At 48.2% G+C, this 26009-nt stretch overlaps 3 protein-coding genes across 6 annotated transcripts; all 3 read right to left on the bottom strand.

Moving 5' to 3' along the window:
- Window positions 1-1493: 1493 nt before the first annotated feature.
- On the bottom strand, window positions 1494-10280 carry SENP3 (SUMO1/sentrin/SMT3 specific peptidase 3). Its single transcript, XM_006899129.1, has 11 exons — window positions 10044-10280; window positions 8554-9267; window positions 7674-7913; window positions 7468-7579; window positions 6970-7117; window positions 6800-6847; window positions 6315-6392; window positions 2432-2569; window positions 2188-2271; window positions 2025-2075; window positions 1494-1604 (listed from the first exon to the last, which is right to left on the bottom strand). Exons 2-11 carry the CDS (start codon window positions 9254-9256, stop codon window positions 1494-1496), a joined length of 1713 nt encoding a protein of 570 aa, XP_006899191.1. The 5' UTR covers window positions 9257-9267; window positions 10044-10280.
- Window positions 10281-11710: 1430 nt separating this feature from the next.
- On the bottom strand, window positions 11711-13514 carry TNFSF13 (tumor necrosis factor (ligand) superfamily, member 13). 4 transcript variants are annotated; one of them, XM_006899125.1, is made up of 6 exons: window positions 13257-13514; window positions 12838-12916; window positions 12656-12703; window positions 12432-12550; window positions 12083-12221; window positions 11711-11820 (listed from the first exon to the last, which is right to left on the bottom strand). In XM_006899125.1, exons 1-6 carry the CDS (start codon window positions 13512-13514, stop codon window positions 11711-11713), a joined length of 753 nt encoding a protein of 250 aa, XP_006899187.1. The 4 variants fall into 4 exon arrangements, with proteins under 4 accessions (XP_006899187.1, XP_006899188.1, XP_006899189.1 ...); XM_006899126.1 differs by lacking the exon at window positions 12656-12703; XM_006899127.1 differs by lacking the exon at window positions 12838-12916 and having other exon boundaries at window positions 12656-12701.
- A 1610-nt stretch (window positions 13515-15124) lies between these two features.
- On the bottom strand, window positions 15125-25686 carry TNFSF12 (tumor necrosis factor (ligand) superfamily, member 12). Its single transcript, XM_006899124.1, has 7 exons — window positions 25519-25686; window positions 25344-25391; window positions 24723-24798; window positions 24024-24086; window positions 23893-23928; window positions 15578-15702; window positions 15125-15376 (listed from the first exon to the last, which is right to left on the bottom strand). Exons 1-7 carry the CDS (start codon window positions 25675-25677, stop codon window positions 15125-15127), a joined length of 759 nt encoding a protein of 252 aa, XP_006899186.1. The 5' UTR covers window positions 25678-25686.
- Window positions 25687-26009: the final 323 nt, after the last annotated feature.

The raw sequence follows: 26009 nt of genomic DNA, 5'->3' as shown, positions 1-26009 counted from the left end.
GCTGGAGAAGAGTATTGAGAATACCATGGACTGCTAGGAAAACAAACAGATTTGTCCTGGAAAGGGTTAAACCGGGCAGCTCCCTGGAGGCAAGGATTCTGAGGCTCCGTCTAACATACTTTGGACATGTTGTGAGAAGAGACCAGTCCTTGGAGGACATCATGCTTGAGAGGGTGGAGGGACAGCGCAGGAGGGGAAGGCCCTCTATGAGGTGGATTGATTCAGTGACTGGGATAATCAAGATGGGAGTGTCAGAGACAGTGCGATTGGCACAGGTCAGAGCAGAGTTTAGGGCTGTTGTACATAGGGTCGCTGTGAGTCGCAAGTGACTCGAGGGCACATAACAAGAACAACAATTAGCTTTGGGCTGTTTTGATCAGACTCAGATTCTCATCAGGATCTATTGTCTGGTCTGGTCAATTAGCTTTGGGCTATTTTGATCAGGCTCAGATTCTTATTAGGATCTATTGTCTGGTCTGATCTTTGATGTGACCAGGTTAGATGTTATCAGGTTTCTCAGGAAGTGATCAAGCTTGGGGGTGGGGCCACTGCCATATTCTTTCTTCATTCAAGATGGCACCTAATAACATTGTCATGTACTATTGAAGTTACAAAGAAGCCACACACAAATGACCCTTCAGCCTATTTGCAGAGACAGTTTAAGCAAAGACACTTGAGGCTACTGTTCACCTTGCTCCTGTGGAGCAGATGATGGAGCCTGGCTTGCCTTTGGGTTGGCAGTACTCCTGACTCTTAACCACTAAGTTACCAGCAGAGGTGAGCAGTCTGGAATCCTGAGGTCTCTCCCCAGCCCCTTCAGATCCTGTTCCCTCTCTTCAGGACCCCCTCAGGCTCCTTTGATTTTTGGACATAGCTATTCTTTTGTTTGGGTCCTCCAGCTCCCATGGCTGGGAGATTTGCATGGTGAAAATGTAGGTATTGGTACTACTTGAGCCATCGAAGTCGAATTGATTCCAAAAGTCTAAGGACCCAACAATGTGTCCCTAACAACATGGCTGGAGGAAAGCCTGAGGTATAGCATATCCACTCCTTTGAGACCCCTTAAGGAATACCACCTTAGATATTATGTATCTCCAAAGGATCCTTTATTGACCAGAGCAGGACCATGGTGCTTTTATATATATAATTTGAAGATCTGGCAGGCAGTAATCCCTTGGCCCACTCAAACCCTCCTCCCCAGCATTTATGTTCTTGCCCCCTGCACAAAGAAGGCCTATGATTACCCCACCCAGGCCACATCCCTTACAGCAGGAGAAAGAGGCTTTACATGGCTAGTCCCTGCCCATCAGAATTCAACAAATATCCTCTCAAAGGGGGGGGGAGGGGGAAGTACAGAAATCAATTAAAACATTTAAATATGAAAAACCAAAAGGGCTGGGTATGGAAGGAAACACAAGGAACTGGAGTTTCTCAGAAGGAAGGTTTTCGATGTCCCCTGCCCTGTAAAGGACTTGGGGTCCAGGGCACAAGGCTCACACAGTGAGTTTGCAGTGACACAGCTCCTTGTAGATCTGTCGGCGAAGTTTGGGCATGTCCTGCTGAGTGAAGCTGAATGGCTGAGACAGGGCCAGGTGCTTGCAGTACTGGATATTAACAAAGCAGAGCATGAGAACTATTCCCTGAGCAGCCCTGCCTGTCCCCCACATCAGGGCCTGTGTTACATGGCCATATATAAAATGTATGCATTTACCTTTCAGAAAAAAAAGCACCATTTTATATACAGGGGAGGCACACTGTTAGAATTTTTTAGGAAAAAAACCCTGACTCTAAAACTAACGCTCTTTCTCAATAATGTATCTATTATTGGAAGGTTGTATCAGTCAGAGACCAGGAAAGAAATATTTAAATCAGGGTTTGAGTTCTAAAATGTAAGGTTACTCCCTGCTCCATTAACTGATTATGAGCCAAGAGGGATGCAGAGCATGCAGCTTCCACCTCCCTCCCATTCTGTGCCCCACAGTAACTCTAGCATTAAAGAGAAAGGCCCCCAATAATTTGCTTACCTGCAACACAAAGGCTCCACAGTCACTGTCATTATTCTGCCTGGCCACATTCTAGAGAACAGAAAAGAGACAGACCCTTCACCTGGAGATTCCCAGATTTGGTCCAAATTCTGCCTTTGACCACACTAGCTGCCACTCGGTACTCTTCCCCTTAGAATCTTACCATTTTGAAGTAACCTTTCCAACCCTGGTAGAAATCCAATCGGTCTTTCTTCACTGCCTCTGCCTGTAGATACTTGGCAATATGCTGTGTGGATGGGTAAAAAGAAAGTGATACTCATTTCCCAGTTGGGGACAGTGGTTGCAGGCACCATGCCCAGATTCCCCCCCAGGGGCTAAATTCCACCCTTTCCTCCCAAATGGATTGTCACTGGATCTCCCCACAACTTTCTCCTGTCCCCTCAAACCTTAGGACAGCGACGGTTTAGAGTGCGCTGAGAGTCAAAATAGGTGATGGTGCGTTGTCTCACGTCAACAGAAATGAGAGACCAATGCACTTCCAGGTGGATGGGGATTAGCAGCAGCTCCTTATTGAAGATGTCCACCTAAGGAGGCAGCGCCAGAAGCCAGGTAAGACTGCACAGGGGTCCTGTCTACTGCCACGAGGGTTCTAAAGAGGAACGGAGTGGCAGGCCAAGGAGCCGAGTGGGAGAATACAAGACCTTAGCATCTGGAAGTCTACATTTTTTATGGTAAGGAACAAGGCAGGACAAAGAAGATGGTAACAACATATACTCCAAAGCCCACAGTGGTGGGCCAGCATGAAAGGAAGAAGGGCCTGAGTGGGTGGCCTATACTGCTGAGGCAGCAAGCAAAGGGAAAACTGGAAGAAGATAAGGGCCTAGGCTCAAGCATCCAGGGTTCAATCCAGTTCCTTCACTTACTGGCTTTCTTACAACTGCTAACTACTTTTCTACCTTAAGCTTCCTTCTCTAATGTTTTTATTAGGTATTATTCGAGTTAGTTTCAACTCACGGCAATCCTACAGCAGAATCAAACTGCCCAGTCCTGTGCTATCTTCATCATCACTGCTATCTTTGAGCCCACTGTGGCAATGATGGTGTTACAACTGGTTTGGGATTTTCCTTTTTTTCACTAATATTCTACCTAGTATGATGTCTTTCCTTCTCTAGGAATTGGTGCCTTCTGATAACATGTCTAAAGGACATGAGACACTTTCACTGCTCTTACTTCTAAGGAGCACTCTGGCTGTACTTTGAACATAAAATTGTCTATTTTGACAATCCATTCCATATTCTCAACACCCTAACTCAAAGGTATCCATTTTTTCTTCGGTCTTCCTTATTTATTACCTGGCTTTCGCATGCACATACATAAGGTGATTATGGCGAGAGACAGGCAGACCTTTGGATTTTTGGTTTTTATTTTAAGGTAATAAAGTAGAATATATTTATTAGAAAAGGGATGGACCGCCCTCCTTGAAAGGAAATACGGAGAAGGCCTTTATGTAATACTTCCCAGAGTTTTTGTACAGATGTGCCCAATACAGTATCATATGACTGGCTGACTACTGCTTTCATAATTGAAAATTCAAGTAAAATGAAATCCTTAACAATTACAACCTTTTCTATTTAAGTGTTCTAGAACTCTCAATCATTGCAATGTACCCACAATCTGTTATGATTCACACAAATGACTTTGAATAGCCAAAACCCATTAAACATCTTCCTGATATCTTTGCCATCAGCCAAGACTCACCTGACATCAGCAATAATATCCCTCATTCTTCTGAATTCAGCTTGAATTTACAACTGTTCCCCGTTCATGTACTGCTCCTACAGTTTTTAAGTTATCTTCAGCAAAATTTTATGTATATGCTATCAATGACAGTTTTCGATAGTTTCCACACTCTGCTAGAACCCCGTTCTATGGAATGGGCACAAGTATGGAGTTCTTCAAGTTGGCTAGACAGGTAGCTGTCTTCCAAATTTCTTGGCACAGTCTAGTGAATGCTTCCATGTTCCACCATTCACTGAACATTTTAATTTCATAGCCATCAATTCCTGGAGCTCTGTTTTATGTTAATGTCTTCAAGTACTTAGTTGTCTTCCTTTAATACTATCCATTTCTAGATCAATTCTTGATTCTCCTGGAATGGCTGAATGTTGACCAATTATTTTTGGTATAGTGACTCTGCATGTTCTATCCACCTTTTAAATGCTTCCTACATTGTTCAGTATTTTGCTCATAGACTACTTCAATATTACACTCAAGTCTGAAAACCCCTTTGAACTTGAGAAATGCTAAACATGCACAAACTCTTGGTCCTTTCTGGGTTTCTAATCCCATGTTTTTGCACATTTCATTGTATCTTCTTTAGCTGCTCTGTGGAATCTGTTCAGGTCTTTCATTTATTCTATTTGCTTTAGCTACTCTACCATGTTCAGAAGTTCCAAAGTCTCTTCTGACATCCATTTTTTTCTTTTCACTTAATTTTTGCTCTCCTTATGTTTGCAGTCATCCCACACTTCATCTGGTCCTTAACCATTAGCATTCAATGCATCAAATCTATTCTTGAGATGCTCTCTAAATTCAGGTGGGATAACACAAGGTCTTCTTTTGGCTCTTTAGGACCTTGTTTTCTTCAGCTGATTGATACAAGTCTGCATCTGGACTTGTTCTGACTGATGATATCAAATTTCTCCATCAACTCTTTCCAAATGTAGTCAATCTCATTGAGATGTTGTCAATCTGATTGCTGTGTACATTCCTTCCAAAGGTCCCATTATGTTGTTGAAAAAAAGTATCTGCAATGAGTGATTGGTCTCACAAAATTCTATCATTAAATCTCTTGTGGCATTTCTACTGTGGTTGTTAGGTGCGACTCAGTGAGTCTAGTATGACTCAGTTACTCTATGAACAGAAGATCTGCACCCAGTCCTGTTGAGAATTTAGTTCCTTCTAACCTGAGCAGCTCATCTTCCAGTATTGTATCAGGTAATGTTCTGCTATTCATAAGGTTGCATTCGTCAATTTTAATATAGTAGTAGATTGTCTCTATTAAGAAAGTAATTGTACCCACACCTCATGTATTTGTGAGAGGATTAAACAAGTTAATATTCACAGAGAGTACAATAAAAATTCCTACTCAGTTAATGTCCACAACAATCCCACAAGGAAGTTCTAATATTCACCCTAACGACTAAGGACATAGTACCTCAGAAAAATACAGACAGCATCAATTGTAATAATCAGTGTTATAAATTGTCTATGTATGACTGAATGAAAAACCAGTATGATTTATAAGCTTTCACTCCAATTAAAAAGAAATAAATGGCAGAAATGGGATTCAAACTCAAATAAACAGAGGTCAAGATCTTTCCAGTGTCTGTCATCCCTACCTCTGCTAGAAAAAGCAAACCTACCTGAAGGTATTTAGCTTTAACCTGGAGACATAAATTACCAATGGTATTACTTCACTGTAGAAATTCCCTGGCTTATAAAATGTTATGACAAATAAAACAGGGAAGGAGAGTCCTTGATTTATCTCAACAGATCTGATCCTTCCCATTCTTCCTTAAGTTATTCAGGCCAGATACCATCCTGAATTCCTATCTTTTCTTTACTTTTCATATCCAATCATCAGAATGTCTTATTGGTTCTACCAGAAAATGTATTCTCCATAAAACTACTTCTCTAGTTCAAGTTTTTCCAAGTGGATTACTTTGCTATTTCTCCCACTCAGTATGTCATAATTTGTATCATTCTCCTTTTGCTCATTCAGTTCCAACCACATTGGCCACCCACATGTGCTCTCTTGTCCCTCAAATAAGCTCTTTTTCCACATATTTGTTGCACTCTTTGCCTGGGACATTTTCCCGCTAACAGAGGCCTTTTGAGGCCACTCAATCCAACGTTGCCTTCTCCCAATCACTTTACTACAGTAGCATTTATTTTTTTTTTTTAATTATTTTTTTTTGTGTGTGTACCGTCAAATCAGATCTGACTGGTATAGGAAGAGATTGTCCCTCCTTCTCCAGCAGAGCATCTGGTGGATTCAAACCACTCACCTCTGGGATTACAGTATAGCTTCTTGCCACTAGGCCACCAGAGCTCACCACTACAGTTGCATTTTGCTCATTTTTATTTCACAGAGTAAGAAATTTCCTTATTTAATACTGTAACCTTAATGCCTAACACAATGCCAGGTACACAGCAGACAATATTTGAAAGACTGAATGAACACAGTTAAGGGAAGGGCTCACTGAAAACAGAACTACAGTTTATGAAGAAGTGTTACACAAATAGATGTCAATTAAAAAAACTCACGTTTTTGGTCCACCTTTTCACTCCATCATAACCCTTGGTACGGAGTTTATCATAGAAGAAACTGTTGAAGAAATGCACCTGTCCCAGTGACACAAAAGAGCTAATGGAATTAAAAGACCTCAGCCCCTACTACTCAATTCATATTTTTCATTCCTCTAACCAGTCTACTCCCATTTCATTGAAGCTCTACAGATCGGTTTCAACGACACCCACTCAATTCACTTAGGGTTAAAAAAACCCAACTTGACTATTTTCATTTTATGGCATTCTATCAGACTTCTTGGAGTTAAGGAACAGAATTTAAAAATTCAGTCAAAAAAAAAAAAAATTCAGTCAAAATGGCAGTTCAGAACTTAACCATTACTGTTTGCTATATCTATCCTCCCCAGAACCCCAAACCACCAAAGTTCCTTATTTTGTAAAATGGAAGAGACAAAACGGAGTTAAAAAGCACTTTTGAAACTGAAGTGCCTTGCTGGGCCTACCTTTTCAGGGACTGTGTCCATGACCAGATCTCCATACATGTTCATCACCTAGGGAGAAAACTGGTGGCAACTTGCCTTGGAAGGTGCAGTGTGGCCACAGGGCTACCCATGCAGAAGGCCTGGGACACCTGCTCCCTGTATCCTCACCTTGTATTTCTACCCCTTCTCACCTGGTCATTGAGCCAGTTCTGCCCATATAAGGTCCCCAAGTCGTCCATGGTCAGCACATGACGTTTATAAGCCACTCGGAAGCCCCTGACCATGGCATTGCCTGGCATCCGCTGGTAAGACTGGATCAGCTGTAGCACTAGGCCCTTCCTGAGTAGGCCAAGGGTGGTGTAACACACAGAGAGAGTTGGAGTACACAGAAGCACTTTCTACTATCTAGAATAAGAATCTAAACCGATACATTATTTTTTTACTCATGGATCATTTTAAGGGAATGCTAAAGGCTTACTCCACAAAAGAGGCACATAAATACTGAGGTACACAGAGATTCCACATAAAGAACCTGCTAATTGGCCTATAGGCACCTGGTACCTTGCCCACAGATTCCTCTCTTTCAGCTCAAGATACTCCCTTTCAGTATCTCCCTACAGGGGAAATGGTAGCAACTTCTCTCTGTTCCCCTATTTGCCTTTGAAGGACGTCTGTCTTTGAAACCTCACCTGGAAGGTGTAGAAAACTCTTGCTGGAAAATGTCCTCCAACTTCTCTACTACCTCATCAGTGCTGAGGGGGATAAGACTACCGTAAGTTTGAAGGAATTCATCCAAGATACCTGAATGGAGAAGGGGAAAAAGGTGGAGTGAAGCATCCAGACTTTAATGCAGGTCTGCCCAGGGAAACCACCTGCATCCTCTAGGGCACCTTACTCTGCACACAGGTCACGTGTTCCTCCCGCAGGGGACTGTGCTGACCAGCTTTTTCCCCAGGCCGCTCTGCCTCTTCCACAGTACCCAAATCCGAGCCTTGAAAAAGCTCCTGGGCCACAGGGTCTCCAATACTGCACACATTGCTGATGAGGATGCTGGCATCAGGGGGTGCCAGACCTCGTTCCCCTTCTGGCCCAGGTGGTCCCCCAAAACCATTAGGCAGAGTACATGGAAGAAGGCCTAAAAGGCAAAGAGAAAAGGATAGGGATGAGAATTTTACCCAGAGAAAGAGATAATGAGAGGATTAAGGGATGCATAAAAATGAGGAAAACCACAGAAGCGTAACAGATCTACCAATATAGATCCTAAAGAAAGAAGGCCCCAAAGCATGAAATTAACATGTATTTAAGAGATTAGGAAGCACAGAAATTACCTTCCCACAGAAGAAAAAACTAGTATCCAGAGAGTTACCACTATATGCTCAGCATTGGACCTGACATATAATAAAGGAGCTATAGACACTTGGATACTTAATACATGTAAAAGGCCTGAACTTATGTTCTGGTGGATTTCTCCTAAAGGAAAATGCTATGAGTGTGAATATCAGGCACAAGCATAGTGAATGTGGCATCCTACCCATATTCCAAGGAACTGGTGCCCTCTGGGGAAGCAGAAACTAGAGGCTGAGGAAAACATTTCACGTGGACAAGACCATTTAATTTCTTAAAAACAAAAATGATTCCTGCTTCATGTGGGGCTTAAGACATTTTATGGCTATTATGGACCCTAGTTTCCTCAGAACCAGTTATCAGGACTATCTTGCGGCTGCAGACTCTTAGTTTGCCTCCCTCCTTCCCTCCCAAACTCTTTCCCATCTTACCAGAGTCAGGGTCCCGAGGAGACTTTGGGGTCCACCTGATTCCATCTTCTTCCACATGGGGTCCAGAGGGTACTGGTGGAGACCCTCTCACTCCGTCCTCGGCCATGAGAGCACCTAGCAAACCCAGCCGGGGTGGGGGCGGCCCCCGGGGGGAGTCAAAACGACAGCAGGGGGATGGCACCTGTGGTGTTGCACCCCCCTCCTGGGGTGAAAGATGGTTCTTGGGGTGCATGAGGCCCCGCCGCCGGCCCCGGTGGCGCCCCCAAAGCTTCCAGTGGAATGTCAGTGAGGTGCTTTTTGAGTAGAGCAACATCCGGAAGGCTCTCTTAGCTCTGCGGCGGCGCTGTGCGCAGGCTTTTCGATGATTGGTGCGGAGATGGTGAGGCCGCTGGGGAGCTCCAAGCTGACCCCAACTAGGGGGCAGCCTCCAAGCTGCCACTTCTTCCTCCTCCTCTTCCTCCTCCTCTTCCTCCTCTTCACTAGCAGAGGCATCAAAGGAGGGTCGAGGGACAGGGAGGCATCTGGCTGGCACTGTGGTCCCTGACCCAGGATCTGGCCCAAACCCTCCACCTGATTTGAGTCGAGGTTTGGGAGGTGGAGGCCAACGAAGACGCTCCCTCCTGGGGCTTGAGTAAACTGGGGCTAAGCCAGGTCCAGAAGGCTCAGGCCCCCAAGACCCAGTCCCTTGTATAGTCTCTTTCATTGTTCAGTAGCCTGTAAAAAAAGGTTAAGAGTCTCAGATCCAGACACCCTGCGCGCTTCAACGCCTGATTTTCTTCTTTGGCACGCCTACCCAGTTTCCATATACAGATAAACTAGTCAAAGAGAAAAGATGTAAGTTTATAATGCCAGATCTTCCTGGCTAACAAAGTTAACAAAAAAAGGTCATTTAGGGACTGTGCCATCAGACCTCAGCTACTTATGTGGAGGCAGCAGGCCTCCTGTTTCTTCGTTTTCTAAACAAACTCACTATTTTCTAGTTACATTTTAATAGTATCATGTGTAACACTGAGACCCTAATGATCGTAATACGGGACTCTCGACATGGGACAGAAGGTCTACAGAGAGACTGGGCTACAGTGGGGAGAGGGGTCTTTACCAGCCCGGGATGAAAAACGGCGGGCAAGCTACGGTCTCTGAGAAAGCAATGGGGATGCTAAGGCTACGATTCAGGGGGTAGAATCTGATGAAAGAGGAAGGATTTCCAAGGGAATGTAAAGAGAACCGAATGAGTGCTGACCGAGTAGAAGAAAAGAGCTGGAGTAGAACTGAGGCGCACAAACCAGGTAGCCCAGCCTCCCTCCGGCCCACTCCCTGGGGAGCGGAACACGTCGCAGCACCGGTATGGTCCTACAGGACCAGTCAGCTCGGAGCACAAGGGCCTTAAGAAGCCACTTCAGGGCTCCTAGGCCCGGGTTAAGTGAGAGCGAGGCTCCACGATGGGGCAAACCGAACAGCAGGGCTGGGGGGAGGGGTCGAGGCGTCCTCACCGGGAGCAGGGAAGCCGGGCGGACGGGCCGGAGGGCGGACGTCTCCAGCCTCAGGCTTCCCGGCTCATCTCTCCGGCGACGGTGGCGGCTCCGCCACCCCGGCTGTCTTCAGGTGCGGCTGCCTCAACTGAGGATTTCACTGCCCTCGGGCCCAACGACGAGCAGCCCAGCCGCTCTGCTGCCGACGCCTCTAGCTCGGCTTCAGCCGCCAACTCCACCACCTCCCCCTCCCCCTCCTCTTCTTTCCCCTCCCGCGAGCCCCAGGCCCACCGGCAGCGGCGGCGCACAATGTATACGTCACGGCCGGAGAACGGCGCTTGCGCACATAGCCCGCTCCTGTTTGAGTCTACCCAAGAACTTAGAGGACCGAAGACTGTCCCGCCCCCGAGGCCTAACCCGAGGCCGCGCCTGCGCACAACCGTTGATTTGAGCCTCCTGCACGCCCACTCGCTGTTTTACGCCTGCGTATTTGATCTCTCTTCGGGCTTGCTAGGGAGCCACAGTTTCTTTGGCTTTGGTAGACCTGGCCGTAGAGGCATCTGATACCTTCGACCAGCAGGGCGTACCTGAGGAGAACTGGGCAAAAGCAAGAGGGTTCTCGCCAACAAGATGCTGTGTGTATATTGGTTGAGGGACATAATTTCCTTCAGTGCGGATGTCTGGGTACTGTGGACTAAGTAACCCACATGTACTCGTAAAGCACCCATCTGTAACCTCAGGAAACACATATACAGTTATCTCAAATGCACCTGCTGACATACATTGGTGCTTAATCACGTTGCTCAAAAAGAAAACCATCATACATGCATGGACCCTAGTTTCTGGGCCGCACTGTCAGATGCTAGGAGCTAGGATGCCAACGGAAACAAAGGGAGGCGTGGGAGGGCAGGGAAATGCCGGTACAGAGATAGGACTGAGGCGAGGCGATGGGGAAGTGAGTCGGGGGCGGGGAGGGATAATTTATCCTCTTTTTATTTAACGTTGAGCAAGGTTTGGGCTGAAAGGACACCTGAGAGGAGTCGCAAAGCACCAGCACCGTGAGCTGTATCAGGGGCCTTCCGCGGATGAGTCCGGCCTAGAGTGGCTCAGAGCGACCTGCCACGCCAGGGGAGCAGAGAGCACGAAAGGCAGAATTTCGGACGCATAAAAGAAATACGACTTGGAAGGAACTGTCGTTGATACCCCCAGCAAACGCACCTCTGGAGATAGGGATAGAAACTGGTGCTCAGTATATTATGAAGAGGCAATGTATAGAAGGTGGCAGCACAAAGGGTGAGGGTGAGGCTTCGGAGGCGGGAAACAGGCAGGATACCTCGAACGAGGGGCCTGTTATAGGCCACCAGGTGGGGTTTCGGGCCCTCTGATGGTAGGCAGGATAATTCCCCCAAACGGCCGCTAGATGGCAGCGCTGTTCTGGAAGCATTCCAGTGGGACCCACAGCGGGTCTGGACAGTGACTGCTTTCCTCCCTCTTCCTTTCAGATGAGAAATAAAAGTAAGGTCTTCTAGCTCTTTAGAGTGTCCATAAAATCATAGGTCCGAGAGTGGAGGAAGAAAAAGGAGGAACGGAGAATCATTCCCAGTCCTCTGGTCAGCTCACTACTCTTAACTATCTCCAACATAACGCACCGGGGTCCTCCACGTTCACACCCACCTTTCATAGCACAGTCATAGTTTCACAAGGCCAAGGAAGGTACCATGTGGAGAGAGGCTAAGTTTGGCCTTTGCCCGAGGAATTGTGACACTCAGAACATCCCCTTGGTCTAAGTGGAAGACACCTAAGAAAGGTAGAGAGATGTCTGGTGAGACCACCGTCCAGATGCTCCGATGTTTCACTCTCCCATCCTTATCGCCACCTTTCTACTGCTTCCTATAAGAGCCTAGGTGTTCAGTCCTTAGTTCCTTACGACTCCAGGCCCCGGCCTCCATTGTAGCTCCTCAGAATGCCCCTCTGGCCCCTCCTTCATATGCATGCCCCCATTCAGTTCAGGGATTCAGTTTGCTCTCTGAATCCACTTCTACTGCCTGTATGCCTCTCACCTGCACTGTAGCAACTATTGTAGGCCCGGTCAGGGTTGGAGGGCATGCTCTGTACACATCGGAATAGAGTCTCCTCCTTTCCCGGGCTTTGCCGAGTCACCACCTGACCCATGGTGAAAGTCACATCTTGGAACAGGACCTGGTAAGACAGGAGATAAAATGGGATGGCATGGCTCACATCGGGGACGCCTCAGGAACCCTGTTGTCTCCTGGGAATGAAGAAGGATATTCTGAGCTCCCTACTGACAAAGGGGTTGGGAGCCCTTGAGACAGGGCAGCCAGGCTGTGGGAGAACAGAGAAGAGGTGGTTTCCAGTCTCCCATGCCAAGTTCAAGGTATGCTAGGTTACCTGGCTATACAGCAGATAAATTCCAGTGTCCCAGACTCGGACAACATGTCCTCGGGCCTCCAGGCCTCTACCACGCCTGAGAGCCACTTGCCATGTCACCTCTGTCACATCTGCGTCCTCTGGAGGTTGAGGAGTGCCAGACACATGATGAATGGGGCTTGGACCCCAAGGCCAGCCCCCAGGTGTTACCTTCCCACAAAGCTGTTATTTAAAGTTGTGCTTACCCTTGTAGGTGATGTTAAGGGGAACAAGGTGCAGAATGGAGTGCTTCTCTAAAGAAAGGGAAAAAAACTCAGCAGCGAGCCCTATGGCTCTGTTCTGGGCCCCAACCCCTTATGCCATCCTATGCTTGCTATCCTAGTAAGGTCACCTCCCTCCCCAGGCAGCACCACCCCAGAGGCCTCACGCTTCTGTTTAGGTGTCAGCACAGATCTCTTCCTCCGGGATTTCTCTCCTTTCTCCCAGGCTTCCAGGTGGTCAGGGCTCTGCTCAATGGAAGAGGGTCAGGGCTAGACAAAGATGCAAAGGTGCCAGCCCACCTTTGCAGCCTTCCTGCAGCGCCAGGAATGCTTCATTTAGTTCATGCACCTTTCCCCTGCACCCAGGCTTGGGACTGGCTGTCCTCCAGGATTTGTTAGGTATGAGAAGCATTAATCTTTTAACTGTTTCCTTTCCTGAAATGGCTGTTCATTCCCTTGACTTCTTGACCCAGGACTCTGTCCTGCAGTTCTTGAAGTTATGCAGACCATGAGACAGGATCAGGGAGGCCCGAAGACCCCCTGCCACCCACCCTTCTCTCCCAGATACCCTTCTCCCCTGGCTCACCTGTGCCCCGAGGCTGTGCCTGGGCAGCCCCTCCCCCTTCCGGGAGTGCCATCCAGTCCTCTGCAGCCAGCTCACCTCTCTCCTTAAGGTTTGCAGCTCTGTTTGTTGGGTCATCAGAGCAAGGGCACAAGCCACAGCCCCCAGAGCCGCCCCCCAACTCAACCAGAGGGCAACTGAGAGTGCGGGCTCTCGAGCTGGGGACACCATCTCACTCTGGTGCCCTTTGGGAGCTACCAGGGAAGAAGAAGAGGTCAGCATGAGCTGGGGACACTGCTGACAGCTGTGGCCTCAGGAGTGGGGTGACCAGGAGGGGGCGGAAGAGGGGGCGTGGGCACTAGTGCAGAAGGGTGTTACGCAAAGGAGAAATAAAAAAGGAACTTGAGAAGGAAAAGGAAGGAAAGCAAGCTAGGGGTGCTGTCTGGTGCGCCTGACACCCTGCTGTGAGGCCAATGCTGTCTGTGACTCCTGCTCCCCCCCCACCCCCCAGCCTAAGAAGATTCTGGAGTGGGTCTCTCTAGGAAGAACAGGACTGCCAGTGACACCCAGGGGGAGCGGCCTGAGCCAAAGAGTCCAGGGCGGCCCCAGAAGTGGGGGAGGGAGAGCTGGCGGCGCTGGGGCATGGTGCCAGGAGGAGGGATGGAGGGATCAAGCTGGTTGGTGTGGCAGGTCAGGAGTGAGACCAGTGGACTGCCTGGCTCAGGCACAGGGGGATCACTGGAGAAACATGCAGAGGAGAAGCGATCAAGGTGGGAAAGAGGGGTGCAAGCCAATGGGGAGGAGAACCAGGGTGGAAGGGTGGAGGAAGCCTGGCTGCACTCTGGGGTGAAGGCTGGGCCGGGTGTGTTGGAATAAATCCTTTACTGCTCCCTGTACTGAACTTGGCAAGCATGAAACTTCCTGTTTCCTGGGAAAAGCTCTTACATAAGGCTACGGATGAAAAGGGAGAAAGAGAGAGAGTCACAAGCATCCAGCCCCTGAAGGCCTCTTCCCCAGACCCAGAGGCCCATGTGCCTGCATCCTGGGCCCCCTCCAGGTCTGCTGTCACCCCAAACCACCACCAGACTCTGTGCCAGCTCCTGCCCAATGTCCCCAGCTAGCCAAGCGGAAGGACTCCACTAGTCTCCGCCAGGGATTCCCCTACAGGAGGAAGCCCGCCTCTTAGGTAAATGAGGCTAGTGGGCAGCACCTGGACACAGCAGTGATGATTTCTTCCCCTTGAGTTGTTTGCCTTTCTTTTCTTGGCTTATGCCTGAAGGCTAGAGATATTCTAGGTCCCAGCTCCTGGTCCCAGCCCTCTGAAGCCCAGACCCCTTCTCCTGGCCCTCTGCTTTCCTGAGAATGTCCTGGAGACCCCAAGAAAGAAAGAGATTATTAATTATTCTCTTTAATATCCACTTATCAACATTTTGTCACAATAATAATAAAAATAATATCTGTTTTAAAATCCATAGGGACGCATAGGACAGAGCTGTTCTTGGTCTCTTCCTCCTCACATTTGGGGACACATGGCCTCATCCCAAGTCCCAGTCTCTTTGGCTTTCTGCCATCAGGTTCAGCCCCTCTTAGTACCTGAAGAAGGGTCTTCTGGGCCCATCCTTCCCCATAGAGTAAACAGTGTTCTGGGGGGGGGGCCACAGTCCGGGTTGGAGGAGATAAATGGGAGAGAGGCCAGGGCTTTGGGAACCGGTGGAGTAGGCAGCCCAAGGGTAGGCCTTTTGAAGGGAATAACAGGATTGTGTATGTGTGATAGCAACAAGTGAGCAAGCCTGAGGCCTATGAGGGAGGGAGCCTGGAGTGAGGAGCTGTTTAGGAGTGGAGGAAGTGGGGAGCCAGAAACTTGGGAGAACCATTGCAGGAGCAGAGCCCCCTCAGTGAATCTGGAAAAGTCCGAAGTAGGTGAGGAAGGGGGCAGCCTTGAGATGTGCCCTGGGGAGGGTGCGGATCTGTAGGGAGGAACCTGACCGAAGAGGCAACAGCCCAGACACTTGGCAGAGGCGGAGCTGGGGCCCCAGAGAGCTGGCGGCTGTGGCCGAGAACTCTTCCAGGCATCTCAGGGCCAGGGTTTTATCCACCAGCAAATCCAGCTTCAGGTAGACGGCCTTCCCCTCATCAAAGTGCACCTGGAGGCAGGGGGAAGGCAAGCAGAGAGTCCAGGTCTCTGCTTGCCCTCACCTTAATTTGAAACTTCCTCAGAGAGGCAGGTGCCCCATCCCACGCGAACCCCCATGTGCTCCTCCTTCAGCCTTTAGCTTGTTCCTTCCTCTCAAGCATACACTCCTCCCTCATTTGCTGCTCTGGCCCTAGATCCAGGTGGGGCTTACCTGACAGTACAGGTAGTAGAGCCCAGCCCGTGTGACTGTGAATTTCCCACGCTGGCGGTCATAGCGGAGCGGGTTGGAGCTGTTGATTTTGGCCTCCTCCCAGCCACTCACTGTCCCGTCCACACCTGGATATTAATGTTCAGAGATAAGGCAAGGCCCCTTTACAAGGATTCCCCCACTCCCGAGGGGAAGTGAACATTTGGTTCTGTGATGTTTGGGACCCACTTTACCCATTAGAGAGCTCTGCTGGTGTAGTCAAAAGGGAGTCATACTGCTCCCCCTAAAGGTGACAGCTCTCAGGCACTTAGAATCCATCCAGCTTGTGGCTCTCAGGGAGAGAGATGGGCAATCTCTTGCTGTGTGATTGACAGCCTCTGAAAACCAGCTATGAGTTGGTTCCAACTTGACTGCAATGATTTTATGTTATGATGTGGTTGGGTTTTGGTTTTTATTTTGGTTGTGTTTTTTTTTTTTCCAAACAAGAAGAAGCCCTGGTGGCAGTGTAGGTCAAGCACTCATCTACTAATTAAAAGGTGAGTGGTTTGAACCCACCAGCAGAAAGATGTGTCATTCTTCATAAGGATACACAGCCCTGGAAAGCCATGGGCAGCTCTTCCGTTCCCTACAGGGTCACCACTTGTTGGAATTGATTAGTCAACTCTGGCTTTGGCTTGCTTTTATTTTATCCCAAAGATTATATAGGCCACTTAGGACAAAGGAATAGCCGATCTCCATGGAGCCCACCCACCATATGATAGAAATCTAGCGCAGAAGCCATTGAACATACAGATGAGAAGGACCAGAAAGACACAGTGAAGCTGTTATCAGTGGCCACTTCTAGGAAGGAGAACAAGATCAAAGGAAAAGTAAGGGTGGGCTTTTATATTTAATATATTTCTCCACTTTTGTCCCTATTTACTCAATAATATTTTTTATTTTTCTTATGCATATCAAAGTTGGACATTGATAAGAAAGACTGAAGAACTGATTTTTAATTGTGTTGGCAAAGAGCATTAGTATCCCACAGACTGCCAAAAGAACACACACATGCGTCTGGAAGAAGTGCAACCAGGATGCTCCTTAGAGGTAAGAATGATGAAACTTTGTCTCATATACTTTGAACATGTTGTCAAGAGGAGTCAGTCCTTAGCAAACAGACATTATGCTGGGAAAGGGGGAGTGTCAGCGAAAGACACTGATACACTGATACACTCACTGCAACAATGGGCTGGGCTGTTGAGGAGGTTGTGGCATTGTGGCTGACTTGACAGCACCTAACAATGACTTGCTGCAATTGTTTGCCTTTTACATTGAGAATATATTAATTCACAATTAGAACAAAAATAAAAAACAATGCTCACATGTCCATCCACCCAACAGAATATTATGCAGCCATTAAAAGTAGTACAGAGTGCTCTGTTCAGCAGCACATGTACTGAAACTGGAATGATACAGAGAAGATTAGCATGGCCCCTACACAAGGATGACATGCAATTTGTGAATCATATTTTTAGGTATATTACAAAGAGGACTGGGGGAGGGGGAGGGAATGGGGAAGGGATAATAATGTGCAACAGTGAATTGAAAATCCAAATTTTTTGTAAACTTTTGTTAAAATCACAATTAAAATAAATTTTTTTAAAAGAAATAAAGTCCTGGCACATGCCACAATACTTGAAAAACAATATACTATGTGAAAGAAACGTGTCATGAAAAGTTGCATGCTTTATGGTTTTATCTATATGAAACATCTAGAATGGGTAAATTTGTAGGCAGAGTAGTTAGTGATTGCACAAGGCAGGGTAGGAAGGGGTGGAGAAATGCAGGCAGCTACAGGGTGGAAACCAGCCGACTGTGGTCAAGTCAAGGCTGAATCCTGGTGACCTGTGTGCATCACAGCAGAACTCCACTGGTTTTGCAGTGGTCCCGACATTTGGAAGCAGGCTGCCAGACCTGTCTCCTGAGGTTAATTTTGTCTGGATTTGAATCACCGACTTATAGGTTGGTAAACAACCATTTGTTCCATTCAGGGATGTCAGCTAAAGGGTATGGGGTTTCTTTGCGAGATGAAAAGCTTCTAAGATTAATGGTGGTGAGGGTTGCACAATTCTGTGAATATAGTAACGATCATTGACTTATACACTTAAAATAGGTGAATGGCATGGGGTGCGTAATCCAGTTCAAGAAAGTTGTTAACAACAAAAAATAAGAACCTAGGACTAGTGTAATTTAAAAAAAGAAAATGTAAAAACTTAAAAAACAAAAAGTATAGTAAATGGCTTCCCAAGTCCTCCACTGACCACCCTTTCCAGACTTTCCAGTTTAATTTCACGCACACTTTCTAATTACTCACAAGACCTCAGACACTCACACCTCCTTTCTGCATCTCCTTCACACCAAACCCATCCTCCCTGCTGACCCTATTACTGCTCGCCCCTTTTCAAGGACACTCTTCACTGCTGTCCCTTGAGCCTCAGCAGGACTGAGAGACCTTCTAGGGACACTGTTTTAAAACAACCAAGCCTACCCATGCTGCCATTAACCCTTCCATTTCACCCCGTTTTTTCCAGCACAGTCACCAACAGCAGAAATTATTTTGTTTGTTTGAGAGTGACTGCCCTAACCAGGACGGGAACAAAACAAAACAAAAAAACCCCAGACCTAACAGCTGTCACGTCTGTTCCACCTGGCAGGGAAGGGACAGCCGCAGCTTACTCATCACTGACTCCTGGGGAGCTGGGTGGGCACCCAGTAAACGCTGCTGGGAAGACAGGGAATGAGGTGAACATGGCTGGAAGCTCACTACTCAATGGGGCACAGGCTGGGCCCGATCACCCTGCCTGGTCCTCAAGAGGCTTCTTCAGCTGCCTTCTCCAGACCCTTTCCCTCTGCCAGCCCAGCCTCTGTGTTTGTCGTGTGGACAAGCTCTCACAGGGTATTTTCATCCTCCCATGTGTTTAACATGGTTATCTTTCTGACTACAGACTCAAGTCTCCAGGTGACGTTGTCTCTTCTTCCTTCCCCTCCCCACCCCTACCCCACTACCACCACCATCTGACGAGCCCTGAGCCTCAGACTCAGCTGACCCAAACCGAGCTTGTCTCCTCCCATGCTCCTTGAATTGGCTTTACTGTCTATATTCTACATTTGGATCATAGTCTTCCACAACCACCAGTACTCACACCTCCTTCACCTTGTTCATGACCTCCAGTTCCTATCAATCCTGTCTCCAAAATAATTCCACTCCATCTCCCCCTCCAGCCTGGTCCTGACCATTTCTTATTGGGGCTCCATATTTATTGATAATGTTATTGGGGTAATGAGGGTAGGTATGATGGAATCAGTGAGACTGGCTCAGAACAGGGCAGGCTTTAGAGCTGATGTACATAGGGTCGCTATGAGTCGCAGACAACTCGATGACACATAACAACATATTTTTTACCTCATCTCCTCCCTGTTCTGACAACCACAGTGCTCATCCTCAGATGCGGATTTGACCTGTTTATCTTTGGCTTAATCTTTCAAATGGCTTACCTTAGATTAACTTCAATTTCCATCTGTAACCGGCTCCTGTCGTGTTCTCCAGCCTCATATCCCAGCCTGCCCAGCTAGCACTATTTGCTTTATCCACCAGGCACTTCTCACAGTCCTCTGGTCTCGAAATACTCCTGGTAAACCTAGAGAGTTTTTACCAGGTATGCCCCTTACTCCTTGTCCATTTCAGTCTGGCTCAAGGCCCAAGAGAGTTATGTCCTCAATGCGTCCCTGGCTTCATTGTAAAGTTATGTTTGTCCTCTTCCACGCCATTGGCTCCTTTCATTGTTTTACTTGTTATCTTGTTGTGTAACTGTTCTTTTCTAGACTTCTTGAAGATGTTTTTGTTGTTGTGTACAGCCAAGTTGAAACCCCGACTTATAGCTGACCCTCCAGCAGGATTTTAGAGGCTGTAAATCACAGGGGAGATTGCCCATCTTTCTCCTGTGGAGCAGCTACTAGATTAAAATCAGGTGCTTTTGTATTGGCAGCACGATTTCTTACCACTAAGCCACCATAGGCCTTCTATTCCTCACTGCAAGGAACTGTTTGAGTCCCTAACAGCCAGTGTGGTCTTTCATGTGTGCTGAGTCAGTGCATGAATTGATGTTGGGGTAGTTGCTACAGTAAGTAGCATGTACTTAGGGGAGCAAGACTGGCCTGGAAGCAGTAGGAGGGCATGCCTAGCCATGGAATCCGCTTCAGTAAAGGCTGGGGGTGGCAGAGGGCACCTCTTCTAGTCTGTTCTGGTAACCTGATGTGCCTGGGGCACACATGGTTTCTAAGCAGTTTCAGCCACAGATCTCAAGTGACAGTTCCATATTGTCTCGCTACCCTCCTAGTGGAAAGACGGGCAAATTCCTTCTGTGCACTTCACTGCCTCTGAAAACCCATTGAAGGGTCAGCTATGAGTTAGTTGGTTCTGACTCCGTGATATATAATAAAAACCTGCTTACTTAACTTTTGTCCACTAACCCTACTTTTGCATTCATCAAAGCCAACTTTGTGTATTGTTTCTCTTCAAATCTCCTGCCCTGTCTCCCGAGTTCTTCAGAGCTCTCTCATCTCTCCTTACCAAGTCCACAAGCCCACCTGTCCTCATTTCCTCCTGGGACCCTCCTGTGAGGATGGCCTCAAAGCTATCCTCTCCCATCCTACTCCTTCCACCCTTTCGCAGGCAACCCTGGCTATCAAGTCATGTCCAGTACACAAGCACACTCTGTTGTTGCTACTGCTGTTGTTGTTAGTTGTCATCAAGTGAGTGCAGCTCATAGCAACACTATGAGCAACAGATCGGAACCCTGTCCTGTCCTGTGCAGTCCTCATCTCTGACACATCTGAGCCCTTTGCTGCAGTCATCATGTCAATCCACCTCGTTCCTCCTTTCTTTCGTTGACCCTCTCTCTACCTTTCTAAGCATGATATTCCTTTCCAAGTAATAGCACATTCTGTTGTTGTTGTTATGTACCATCAAGTCAGAACTGATGCATAGCTAGCCACCCAGCGGGTTTTCAGAGGCATTTAATCACACAGGAGGAGACTGCCCATCCTTCTTCCACAGAGAAGCTGGTAGATGTGGACTGCATGCCTTTGGGATTGTAGCACAGTTTCTCACCACTAGACCACCAGACCTCCCTCTTATTATGTGCTGTTGAGTTGCCTGCTACTTATAGGGGCACTATATATAACAGCTCTGAAGCCTACCCTGTTCTGAGCCAATCTCACTGACTTCAATACACCTACTCCCATTACCCCCAGTTATTGTGTCAATCCATCTCATCCAGGGTCTTTCTCTCCTGTGCTGTCCCTCCACCCTTCTGAGAATGATGTCCTTCTCCAAGGATAGATCTCTCCTAGCCATGTGCCCAAAGTATGTGAGATGGAGCTTCAAAATCCTTGTCTCCAAGGAGAAACTTGGTCTTATCCTCTCTAAAACAGACCTATTTGTTTTCTTGATGGTCCATGGTATGCTCAAGACTCTTTTCCAGCACCACAACTCAAAGACATCAAATTCTTCTTTTGTCATCTTTAGTCATTGTCCAGCTCTCTAATGCATAGCAAGTAATTGCAAAGACCATGGCCTGGACCTTAATTTCTAGACTGACATCGTTGCTTCTCAATTCTCTGGAGAGAGAGAATCCCTTACAGCAGATTTCCCCAATGCAATTTGTCTTTTGATTTCCTGACTGCTGGTGCCAGTAGTGTTGATTGTGGAGTCGAGCAAGCTGAAATTGTTAACAACCTCGATCTCTTCTCCATCTATCACGGTGCTGCCAATTGTTCCAGTGGTGAGAATCTTCGTCTTCTTGATGTTGAGCTTCAAGGAAGATGTTGTTAGTCTTGACCTTCTGCAGCAAGTGCTTCAGGTCCTCCTCAGTTTCAGCAAGCAAGGTTATGTTATCTACACAATGCAGGTTGTTGATGAGTCTTTCTCCAATCCTGATGCCACATTCCTCCTCATAAAGCCCAGCCCCCTAAATGATCTGTTCTGCATAAAGATAGAAAAAGTATGGAGACAGGATATATCCCTGGCACAGTCCTTTCCTGATTTTTTTTTCCCATGTCAGATGGGTAGTGTGCCTCTGTCGTAACAAGGTTAGTAGGTGGCACATGTCATACAGACGTATGAACTCCCGATCATCGTGCGTATGAACCGGAAAAGGATCCCCTTTCCTGATTTTGAACCATGCCGTTTTCCCTTGCTCTGTTCTGACGACTGCTTCCTGGTACGAGTATAGGTTTCACATGGATATAATCAAGTGTTCTGGGATTCCTATTCTCCTCAAGGTTACCCACAATTTGTTATGATCCACACAGTCACATGCCTTTGCATAGTCAATGAAACACTGATTTCAAATCCTGCCTCCTCACACGGACCTTGGACATAACCTCTCTGGAACTTGATTTTTCTCATCTGTTGTTAGGTGCTGTTGAATCCATTTTCCCCTCACAGTGACTGAAAGTGACAGAGTAGAAGTGGCCCATAGAGCTTTGTAGGCTACGTCTTTATGGGAGTGGACAATCAGGGCTTTTCTCCTCTGGGCTGACCAGGCGGGGTTCAAACTACCAACCTTTCAGTGAAGTTGAGTACTTTCCTCAGCATCACCAGGATGCCTTTTCACATCTGTAAAATGGAAGCAATTTCTCCCTTCCAGGGTTGTTGTGAAGATCATTCTAGCAAGAACAGGTGCCAGAGAGTTCATACAGCCTCACGGTGAGAGGAGAACTTTGCTCCAGAAGGTTCTCCATGATTTTTTTCAGAAGCAGGCAGGCCTTTCTTCCCACGTGCCTCTCAGTGGACTTGAACTGCCATCTTTTGGTCAGCCATTGAGTGCACAGGCTGCTTGTGTTGAATCACCCACACAGTAGAAGACATGGAGGCTCAGTCAATGTCAGCAAAGATTAGCACAGTATTTCTTGTCCCTAAAAGGACATAATGCTTCCTTGGTCCCATGTCCACTTCCTGTTTCACTATTCTATCACAAAGAAACTTCTACAAAGATTTGTCATGGTGAGCTCCAATTCCTTATCTCCCATTGTCTTTTTAAATCCATCCAGTCTGCCTTCCATCCTAACTTACTGCTGAAACCAGCTGACTTTTTAAAAAAATTTATTTTATTTTATTAATTTTAATGAACATTTACATTGATTTTGGATTTCCATTCCAGCTGACTTTTATGTTACCAAATCCTTATGTCACTTCTCTGTTCCCATCTCATGTGACTTCTCACTCATATTTGACCCAGACAGTCAGTCTCCTTGTTTTGTCTTCTCTGTGATTTCAGAGCATGCCCTTCCTTTCCTCTCCTCTTTCTGGCTCCCTTATCTATTAAAAGGTATCTAAACTGTTCTAACATTTATTCCTCCTAATCTGTATCTTTCTTGGCCAGCCTTCCTTTAGTAAGAAATGGCACAGTTATCCCAAAGATGTCCAGGTTCAGAATCTAAAACTCACTTTTTATTCCTCTTTGTCCCTCACCTGGCACATCTAAATCACAAGCGATCTCTATCTATAAAATATCTTTTGAATCCATTAACTTCTTTTCATCTCTGCAGTCACCACCACCTTAGGTCAAGCCACCATCAGGCCTTGCCTCTAATCTATCATAATGAAACATCCCTCCAGGTGAGGGAAGCGTGTGCACAAAGTCCAGAAGAAGCACATTGAAGAGGTCAGCTGAACAAGTTGGGGGAATGTGCAGGGACTCTCACGGGGTGCAAGAAATGCAGTGGACAACAGATTCCGGAAAGGCTGAAAGTCAAGCAGAGAACAAAGGGGATCATGAAAGTCATGGTTAGAGGAGCTTAGCTGACAGCACAAGTTGGAAGAGCAAAGGCTTGGGGACAGCATGAAATGGAGGGGAACTTGTTCTGCCAAAGGTGCTATGATGAGATGGAACGAATGGCGTGAGAAGAGTAAAGAGCAGAACCTAGAAACACTGAGGAAGCATAACCAGGACACTAATACTAAAGGGATACAGACGGGAAAGGCAACAAAAAGTGTTCTGGGAGGAGGATAAGTGTCAAAGGAGAAAGCTGGGCAGGTGGGTTTTTTGGAGGGGGGCTTGTCAACCTCAGTGCTGGGGACAGGGTCTCCTGGAGGCCCGCATCTGGGTCACAGAAAGGCAGGTTTGGGAGCTGAGAAGACCAGGCCCTGAGAGCTTCATGAACTGGCTTCTGGGGGCTGAAGGGAAGTGAGCCCAAGGGGGATATAAGGAGAGTAAAAAATCTCGCATGAGACCAGTGCCAAGGAGAGCTCAGAGATAGGGAAGGGGTCTCACCCGCCTGTGCGCCATCCTGTCCCGGCTGTGGGTGAACTGTAAGATGCAGGATAGAGTTGATGAGGCCTATCGTCCCAGACGCCCTGCCATCCCTTCTCCCAGGCGGGCCTCAGGGCCTTGCTATTACTCACCTTCGTAGTGCGCTGCGATCGCTCTGCGAGGCCGAGCCGCCCGAGAAGACCGGTTTTTAGCTGCTGAGTGTTGAGAAAAGACAGATGGACAACACAGAGCCCTCCAAGGCTTGGGAACACTTCTCCTAGTCTCACACCCCTCCCAGGACCCTGACATCCATGTTTTTGCACAGATTAATGGCCTTAGAACTTGATCTTCCTCCATAAGTGAGTGACTATTACACAACCAGGATACTTCTGAGAGCAAAAGTGGTCCTGCTAATAGTCAGATTGAGATTACAGAGACAAACTAGAACAGTCCCAGCATACTAGCATGTACGGGCACAAATCATCTTATTCGTAAATGTCTTTGTTTATTAGGCTCTAGGCCTTTGCTCTCCTAACTTGTCCTCATCAGGACCCCATACTTGGGGTGGAGTCTGAAATGAGAAGCAGGTTGAGGAGGTAGGAGGAGCTTCAGAGGGAAGACCAGAACCCCTAGGTCCCTGACCCAGTGTTGTGTCAGCTGGCTACCCCAGGATTCTGAGTTCCCTTCCCTTCAATCTCTGAGACTCAGTTTCTCCATCCAGAAAGGGGAAGTAACATGTTTGGTCTGCCTGATGCACAAGGCTGTTACGATGAACAAAAGCAATAACCAGTCCAGAAACCCGAGAGCAGACACAGTGACTACTCCTGGGCTTGGGGTGGAGGGGTGCTCACCACTTCTGCGAGGCCGAGCAAGCTGGTTCAGGAAAGGCAAGGGACCCCCGCTTTCCTCTGCCTGGTGATTCAATTCCTGGGGGATTAAGGGCAGGGATAAACTAGCCACTTTCCCAGGACCCCCCCCCCCCAAGAAATAAACAAAAACAGCTTGGGGCCATTAAGAGAGCCCCTAGCCAGCAAACAGGCACAGAAATCTCAAGGAGAAAAGCATCCCTCCACCAAGTAAAGCGAGGTCCTGGGGCAGACGCTAGCTCTGACCCACTCCCCCAGCCCAGGTGAATCCCTCCCCCCAAATCCAGGCAGGAACACAAGCTCTGTTCTTCACTAGAACAGCACATACACTCCCCACCCAGACAGTGGGCCCGGTGGGTACTCATCCGGTCTCAATACCAGCATCCCCCTTCCGCACTAGCTCACACAGTCACACTCCTACTTCACCCACAGCCAATCAACACTGCAGCTTACTTGGTACAAGCTGGCACACACAGCTGCCTCTGCACATACACAGCTGGCATACAGTCCTCGCTCGCACTGCTGTCATGCACACCTGCCTTCACACACACCCTGCACACACCTCACATGCCCAGAAGCCTCCAGACAGCATCCACAGCCACTCACCGGTGGGTCCTCGTCCTCCTCTGACACCAGCTCCCCCTGGGAAGGCTCCTGCTGGGAAGGAGGCAGTGTCACCCTGTCCTGTCCACCTGACAGCTGGCCTTCCAGCCGGCCTCATCCTGTGCCCTCCCTCCCCCAGGCCCCCCAGAGCCCCAGGGGCAGTGCAGCAGGGCCTCACCTGGGTAGACCGGGCCGCCCGGCTCCCTAGGCCGACCGCGGCCAGCAGGAGGCCCAGGCAGGCCAGCGCCAGGCCCAAACCCAGCGCAAGCGGGGCCAGCAGGGCGGTGTCCGGCGCCTCCCGGCGCCCCCTCCTCCTCGGGCTCCGACGGGCGGCCATGGGGGCGGTGGGCTGTGTGCTGCCTCACCGCCCCCCCATCCCGGGACCCTAGGGATCCAGAGGGGGGCGGGCAGGGGGGCGGGCCGGCCAGAGGGAGGGAGGGGCCAGGGAAGCGGGCGGGAGGGGGCTGAGGACAGGAAGCCGGACACCGCGTGTGAGATGCCCTCGGGGCCTAGGAGGAGGGTGTGCGCAGGACTTGAGACCCGGGGAAGGGGCCCCCAGGCACCCGGGCGTGAACGACACGGGCGGATGTTTGTGTGTGAACCTGGAGGGTTGGGAGTTTGCACATCTGATTGTGTGTACACAGCAGGGAGGGAGGCAAGGAGTAAGCC

Source organism: Elephantulus edwardii, unplaced genomic scaffold (assembly GCF_000299155.1).
Source record: "Elephantulus edwardii isolate Elephantulus edwardi_28Jun2011 unplaced genomic scaffold, EleEdw1.0 scaffold00246, whole genome shotgun sequence".
Lineage (NCBI taxonomy): Eukaryota > Metazoa > Chordata > Mammalia > Macroscelidea > Macroscelididae > Elephantulus > Elephantulus edwardii.
This window is presented reverse-complemented; position numbering and strand designations above follow the sequence as displayed.